Source organism: Cynoglossus semilaevis, chromosome 20, assembly GCF_000523025.1.
Source record: "Cynoglossus semilaevis isolate Cse_v1.0 chromosome 20, Cse_v1.0, whole genome shotgun sequence".
Taxonomy (NCBI): domain Eukaryota; kingdom Metazoa; phylum Chordata; class Actinopteri; order Pleuronectiformes; family Cynoglossidae; genus Cynoglossus; species Cynoglossus semilaevis.
This window is the reverse complement of record NC_024326.1, coordinates 4,265,512-4,273,046: the sequence shown is the minus strand read 5'-3', so window position 1 is coordinate 4,273,046 and position 7,535 is coordinate 4,265,512. Positions and strand designations below refer to the sequence as shown.

Sequence of the window (7,535 nt, the reverse complement as noted above, 5' to 3'; positions counted from 1 at the left end):
TGGAGCTACGGCTTTGCTTCAATAGATGATGACTGTAAAATAAGTCAGTCTAAAATTAACTCAGGTTTTAATGTTCGGTTCGGACAGGCAGCCTTTGTTGGAGGCATTACCGGTGTGTGGATCTGAAAACTGCGTCGTCCTCCTGACTGATCTGATGAGACGCAAGGAGATGGAGCACGACAAGGCTCATTCCTTTCTCACCACCGTCTCTCTGATCCCTCATCCATCTGCAGGGATCATCGACTCCATCAACGTGAGGCCCGCTGGGTTTCGTTAACGAACACTCACGTTAACTAAGAGGTGAAGCGGGGTTTGCTGAGTCTAACGTTACTGCTCTGCGTCGGTTTCATCTAGGCTTTACTGGAGGTCCCGGAGTTGAGGTTCAAAGCCTTCTTGACCGGATCATCTTTAGTCTACCAGCTTTGCCAGAAGTCCCACGGCACCTGTGGTGAACTTCCTGCAGTGCAAACCTTTATGCAGATATTAGAGGATGCTCTGAAGCAAGGCTGCGAGGGAAACAATCGTTCCTACGTGAGGGACATGAAGATCTCCAAAACATTCATCTTCTACGTACTGAAATCCTTGGGAAACACCGGCCTGTCTGCCTCGACCTTTACCCCTCTGCTGGAGCGCTGCGTACTCGGCCCCTCGACAACCCTGGAGCTGAGAGTAGCTGCCGTCCAAGCCTTCAGACGTTTTCCCTGCTCAGCTGACGTGAGTTAAATCCTGCAGCGACTTGTTTTGGATCCTTAATGCAATAACAAACCAATGTCAAGTAGATCACCGCCATGTTGGCGTCGATCGTCCAGACTACATGTGTAAATGACGTAGCAATTGATTCACCGTGGCTGGAAGTGTAGAGGTGAGGGTGAGTCTGACCCCAGTGACTGACAGAAGTCGTCCTTCCACAGAGGTCCGTGCTGTTGCAGCTGTACGGCTCTTCCCACGAGGATCCCGAGGTCAGAATCGCCGCATACCAGCAGCTCATGCTCTGCCCTGAACAGAACCTGTTTGAAGTAGTGAAGAACACACTGAAAAAGGAAACATCCAGCCAAGGTCTGATTTACATCTTAATGTGTTTTTAGTCTAGGCTTTTTAGCACCTGCATAATGTCTTTGTACTCTAATTTTTCTATATATTTGGTTTGCGTTTAGCTTTGTTTATTAATTGTATTAATTAAAATATTTTGATATTTCGAATTTTAAAAAAATACATCAAGCTAATTTGATACCTGCTATCTTTCTTTGTTTACCTATGATTTAACGTATGGAAAAAATTGAATTTTATCGTAGTTAATTGCTAATTACTTGATTTGTTTACCTATGATTTAACTTTGTCTAATGCCTATTTGGACGTATGGAAAAAATTGAATTTTATCGTCCCTTACTATTTATCTTAGATTATCTTCTCTTATCTTCTGAGAAGTAAATGAACAGACAATGGTCAAGGCTGACAAAGGTTAGTTTGGAATACTAAGAAAGATAAGAAAAAATGTTGCCCATGCTAAGACACAATATTACAGATATTACATATCTGCTCAGGAACTGCTCAGGAACTGCTCAGTCGGCAAAAAAGAAAAGTTTCATATTTTTCTGATTTTTTTCCCACCTTTTTGTTTTCCAGTGGGCTCATTTGTTTGGAGTCACCTGACAAATATCCTGCGGAGCGAGGACCCCTCGAAGCAGCACCTCATCGAATCCATCCCTGATGACATAATAAGCAGAGACTTTGATGCCGAATTTCTAAAATACTCTTCGTTTTCAGATCACACCACTGCATCAGGTGAAAAAAGACTTAAAGGTTAAAAGTCAGCAGTTTTTGTTTGGGAACAAAAACAAAGAATATTTCCTATAAAGATGTTGCTGTTTTTAAGAAGACACCATTCCTCTATCCTTGTTTTCTGCAGGAATTGGAATCACCAATTTGGAAACATCTTTGATTTTCTCCCCAAAGTCATTTATACCAAGATCCGCCTCTGCCAACCTCACGGTGTATTTCCACGGTCGTGCCCACAACCTAATAGAAGTATGTTTTACATATAATTTTTAATCAGTTCACATTAGTGCCTGGCAATGATTTATATATATTTGAATCATGGTTAATTGCAGGGTTTGCTTTGATTTATTTTAATCACATTGTTATGCCCAAAATTTTAAATTAAAAAAAAAACTGTGGATGCGCAACTGGTGGTGTTAATTCATTTTCATTAATAATAAAATTAAAATTAAAAAACTCAAATGATGAACGCATGTGCTGTGTTTCCCAATCTAGGTAGATCTTCATGTAGAAAACGCTGAGCCACTTTTGAAGAATATTTTTGGCCGGCGGTCACACCCTGATGGAGAGGCCAGTGCAAACAATGACAACCATGAAACACACAGGGCAAGAAGAGAAACAGATGACGGCTCCAGAGAAGAAAAAGACAAGTGTTTATCCAGCAGCAGCAGCAGCAGCAGCAGCAGCAGTTATCTGCAGCAGGCCAGGGCCAGGGTAAGGTCACTTTGATAGTTGTAAGACACTCAGCTCTTCTGGGGTCTTATCTCAGAGCAGTAGTTATAGCTTGGTGTGTAACATGTAATCCTGGTCATGTGGTTTATGAACAAACAAAGAGCCGTACTGTTGCACAGCATGAGAAGAGGGTTTTACTCTGCAACCCGAGTATACAAGCAGCAGTTAAGACTTTAGACTTTTACTCAGTACAGTTATCTGGTCCTAAACAAGTGTGAGTACAGTTATAGAAACACTGAGGAAGTTCCAGTACGCTGTTCAGATTAGATCTCAGGGCAGCTTATCTTTGATCCCCCTGAGTACATTCAGGCTTTTTGCCTTTTTCACACTGAATTAGTGTTCTATCTGCCGGGGTTAACCTGCCGTGGAAACCACCTGTCTGGCTGTCTGCTTTATCCCATGGTTGTTTTCGTTCTTTTATGATGTTAAGGCACAACATAAACAAAGATTTCTGGAAATGATGACATAGTTATAGAGTTATCAGAGGTCTTAAACAGAGATTAGAGGAGATCATGTGATTAGAAGGGCTCATTCTGTCACACTAATTAATAAGCAACAGTACTCTTCTGTCTGCACTTATCATAACAGAGCAAACAACTGGGGCACTTTCACCTCACATTAACATAAAGTACTGTGCAGTGATGATGGGAAAGTTTTGCGATTCATTTGGAGCGCCTGTGGTTAATAGCGACTGTAACTGTTTCAGTTGTTTGGGAGAAGGAGGATCGAGAAGGAACGGCCAAAATGTCGGATTGGTGTGAAGATGTTCGGAAATGAAATCGCCATCTTCACGTGTGAAGATCTCCACGACCAGATCAACCAGATTTCGCTGAGTTTAGCGGGACTGGCGGTCAAACTGCTCAAGGGTCACGAGGTGGAGTTGAACCACAGGACCGTGCCGATGACGGAGGAGCTGCTCCTGCCTTCCCTGTCAGGTTTACCCGTGAAGCTGGGCATCAACATGACCTCCCTGATTTCGCTGCGCTTGAAGGGAAACGTCAACTACAGGGACGTGTCTCATTTCTCCCTATCAGGACACATCAAACCCAGGTATTTCCTCATCACCACCAACAACACGGGCTTCAAAGTTGTTGCTACAATCAACATCTAAATGTTCTCCGTTTCCCAGCGCCTACGTGGGGCTGTCAGTCAGGATGGGCGTGGACGGCGTCCCCGGACAGGCTGCTGTGGACTGGGTCTCTGAGCTGAAGAGCTCTACCAGTCTGGATGGCAGTGTCCAACTGGAGGAGGGACGGGACGTCAGGATCATGCTGAACACACCTGAGGACGTTATGGACATATTTTCTCTAAGGTTTTTGACTCTCCTGCAGTTAGGGTCAAAATTCACAATGTCGAATGTTCACCAACACAACACATCCTCTGGTGTGCCCTTCTGTGTGTACTAGCTCTAGAGTTTTTCAGCTGAGTGGAGACCACAGAGAGGAGATAAAGGGGCCGAAGAGTCGACTGCAGAAGACCACCTGCACTTCCAAGACCTGTAAGACTTTACACAAAGTGCTGTTTTAACAATTGTAATCTTCACTTAACACTGATCTGCATTTTTCCTCAGGGTCTAAGGTTGTCGGCTGGCAGCTGTGCTCCAACGCATCCTATCCATCACCCTCAGCTGGAATCCTACTCCCTACTGCTGGGCCCATTCATCTCTCCGTCAGACTGCTGAAGCTGGACAGAGGACTTCATTATTACCTTCTGGAGGCAGCCTACTCACTGCTGCCTCAGGTACTGTAAGAGTTATTATGCAAAAAAAAAAAACACAAAAAACATAATAATGCTTTTTAATCTCCGCCCTTTCAAACCTGAGCAGAGAGGTTTCTGGTTTCCCAGAGAGGCCTCCATCCACCTCCTCCTGGCCACTCCTCAGTCCTCCATCTCCAGAGACATGTCCCTGGACTTGGCCTTTAACCCCAGCAGGTTTCTGCTGAGGATCTCTAGTCCTCTGAAAACCATCCACGTACAAGGTTTGTCCCACGGCAACCCCTGAAACCAAGTACTACATTTTGGAATTGCAAAATAATTGCAAAAAAACCCCGACATCCTTTTCTCTTTCTTTCAGGACACCTTGAACAAGAAAGGAACACAAAGTCAGGAAACCTGGAGCTGGTGGTCGATGGTGTCCACTTTTATATCCGGGTAGATCATCGACTGGTGTTTTCATCAAATCCGGTGACGTTTTTACTTCACTGTGTGTTGATTATTTTTTTGTCTTTATTTTTGTTGTTGTGCACTGCAGGGATTGGTGGACACTAAGACCCTATTGTCAGAGCAGAGGACACGCTACCATCTCGAGGCCAAGACGGCTGTCGATGGACTTCCCATCATCCTCTCTGCTAATGTCACACGTGGACTGGGCCGCAAGATGAGTCTGTCCGCCACTTTGAAGAACGTGTTCCGAGAAACTGCGTCTCTCTCGGGTGCCTATTTTAAACACTGAATATTTAGCGTGACAGTAACGAATCCGTATGTGACACAAGTGAACTGGAAATATTTGTCTTCAGTCTCCCTGGAGCGCAGGCGGGATAGCAGCGGCAGACAGTACTCCGTGGAGGTGGAGCTGCTCTTACCTGAGGTCGTTGGCAGCAGGATGCTTGGACTGATGGAGCAGAAGGGCTCAGTGTGGAGCTCCGCACTGAGGCTCAAGTATGGCCTCGGAGGTAAAGCCAACTGACAAAGACAAACTGGCTACGCACAACAAACACAAACAGACTCTGAGTTTGTTTTTGTGTTTCTAAACATCCAAAGCCTAAGGAAAAAAATTATAGAACACCTGGTGGATGTTCTTGTGATCTAGTTGATTACAAGGAGAGACACTAAGCCTTCGTTAATAAGGACTTTCCACTCTGTCTGTCCACATGTGATTATAATTCACAACACCACTGTACAAAAAGACTTTTGGTGAAGAGGATGTGGTTGTCAGAAGAATGTTTACTGACGTTACACACGCAGGAAGAATTTGCCTCTGTTTACAGCTCTACTGTATATTCAATGTTGCTACTGCAACCAGGAGTCTAGTGTATTGTTTCCATGTTAACGTTGTAACGTTTAATCATGATAATATCTTCTTCTTCAGGTGACGCCCGACACCTGTACCAGGAGTGCTTTTCCTCTCAGAGACTGAAGAGTGAGAGGAACTTAAACCAAACCTATATAATCAGAGCAGATCATGAATTCTATTGCTCCAACACACTTCCTCTCAACCACAAAGTAACTGCACACACAAAAAAGCCCCAACCACGAAACAGCGTTGTTGTTTTTTCTCAGACTCTGTTGTTCTCCGTAGGTTCACTTCAGACACGAGAAGAGCTCCAGTCACATTAATTCAGTGTTGCACCTGAGCTACGGCAAACACTGGGACGAGATCAACAACAAACGCACCGTCTTTCTGAGCCAGTCCTTCAGAAACCAGTCCATGCACAATCACACAAACTACATACTGGAGGTAAAAACCTCTGTTATTAACAGTAATTATGAATGATTAATGCCTCATGCCTCTGGTTTTTTACAGTAAGGTTTCTTTCATTGCAGTTCAACTTTAAAGTACCACAGAAGAATTTGAACTACAGGACCCAGCTCATGCACACGCACCTGAGTCACGTTGGCTCTGAGAGCAGCACCCACTTAAAAATCAACTACAACAACCTAATGCCACTGGTGGCTGGATTACAGTGGAAGAGTCCTCCCCAAGATGCTGTGCAGAAGAAATGGGAAGGTGAATAAATCTACAGCGTAAAGACAGTCGTATGTTTAAGACAACGTTTATAAATGCCCTGTCCAATTAATAGCCATATAACTTTAAATTAGTTTCTTTTTAAAAACAGCTTTGTCCAGTACTGTTTTATGGCTATATTTGTTTTCGTTGACAAGCTTTTAGCTATACTGTATTGACCTCTTTTTGTTTATTTTCATGCATTGTCTTCCTTCCTCTAATTTGCATGGCTGTGTTTTTACAAATCTTTACAAATATTCCTAAAAAACTACTTACTATAATGTTTCATTCTATTTTTATTGTTTTTGGCGATCACATTAGCTAGATAAAAATAAATAGAGAAAAATACATTTCATAAAGGTTAAGCCTTTAGGCACAGTTTTTTGTTGGCTAACTTTGACCAAATTATTTGACTCTACCTTCTTCAATGGGTTTGGGCATTTGTGTTGCCTGACTTCAAATGCTAAAAAAAGCTTTAACATCATGTAACAGAAATTACCCCAACCCTTTGTGTCTTGACACAAAATCCCTTCATGGAACAGAAGTCCTTGTATGTCATAAATAAATCTGTTAAAATCCAGTGCATCTGTCGCTTACTTCACTACACTTTCCTGACACGTTGGACACTCCCGACACCTGAGAAGCCTTCTTTTTTTTTCTTTTTTTTTGAGTGTGAAACCGACAGTCACTTAATCATTCCTTTTGTCTGCTTCAGGCTCATTCAACATGGACACACCGTGGCTGTACCTTTACACTGCCCACAGTCTGAGTCATCTCCAACGCCACACACTCCAGCTCACGTTAGAGATGACAGCCAGCAAGTGGCTGAACGTCCGTAACCTCATCCTGGAGGGCTTTTACAGGGACAGAGGCAGAGAGAGGGAGGCCCGTCTGCAGCTCTACACGCCAGCTGTCACTTACATACATGTAAGTAAAGAATAGATGTCTTCTTCTGGACAATCTCAGCTTAAGGTTTTAGTATTTAAAGCAGGAAATTTAAGGAAATGTATTATTATCTCTTAATATTTTCCCAACAATCCTCCACAGGCAGAAGGTTGGGGTGTGGTGGTGAAGCGGAAACTCAAGGCCTCCTGCTCACTGAACTCTTTGTGGATCCCTCCCCTGAGAGGGGATGTGTCTCTGGAGACCACTAAACTCAGTCAGTCCCTGCAGATGTCCTCCTCCTTTGCCAAACACAACATTAGCCTTGCAGCTCTGCTGAACAATGTAGACAAGGTGGGGGCACAATTGTTTTCACAGTTGCCAAACTCTGAACCGAATTGTTATTCTATAAATAAATCTT

General features: G+C 43.5%; 2 protein-coding genes across 2 annotated transcripts in view; both read left to right on the top strand.

The window, feature by feature from the left end:
- LOC112488680 (apolipophorins-like) overlaps positions 1–2,870 on the top strand; it is a 5,973-nt gene extending 3,103 nt beyond the window's left edge. The window contains exons 7-12 of the mRNA XM_025066024.1: positions 88–253; positions 355–714; positions 912–1,056; positions 1,624–1,782; positions 1,907–2,025; positions 2,272–2,870. Of these exons, the coding sequence (XP_024921792.1) occupies positions 88–253; positions 355–714; positions 912–1,056; positions 1,624–1,782; positions 1,907–2,025; positions 2,272–2,505 (1,183 nt within the window). The 3' untranslated portion in view covers positions 2,506–2,870. The remainder of the gene's footprint in view (positions 1–87; positions 254–354; positions 715–911; positions 1,057–1,623; positions 1,783–1,906; positions 2,026–2,271) is intronic.
- Positions 2,871–3,195: 325 nt separating this feature from the next.
- On the top strand, positions 3,196–7,462 carry LOC112486278 (uncharacterized). Its single transcript, XM_025052358.1, has 12 exons — positions 3,196–3,558; positions 3,638–3,820; positions 3,915–4,006; positions 4,079–4,248; positions 4,334–4,487; positions 4,583–4,659; positions 4,760–4,940; positions 5,025–5,180; positions 5,597–5,730; positions 5,807–5,965; positions 6,052–6,235; positions 6,948–7,462. The coding sequence occupies exons 1-12, from the start codon at positions 3,272–3,274 to the stop codon at positions 7,172–7,174; spliced, it is 2,004 nt and encodes a 667-aa protein (XP_024908126.1). The 5' UTR covers positions 3,196–3,271; the 3' UTR covers positions 7,175–7,462.
- Positions 7,463–7,535: the final 73 nt, after the last annotated feature.

Excerpts from the sequence above, each read along its gene's own strand:
- LOC112486278 (XM_025052358.1), top strand. The coding sequence starts at position 3,272 with ATGTTCGGAAATGAAATCGCCATCTTCACGTGTGAAGATCTCCACGAC. Across the intron at positions 3,559-3,637 it reads TCAGGACACATCAAACCCAG|CGCCTACGTGGGGCTGTCAG; the intron begins GTATTTCCTCAT and ends TCCGTTTCCCAG. Across the intron at positions 4,488-4,582 it reads GAAAACCATCCACGTACAAG|GACACCTTGAACAAGAAAGG; the intron begins GTTTGTCCCACG and ends TCTTTCTTTCAG.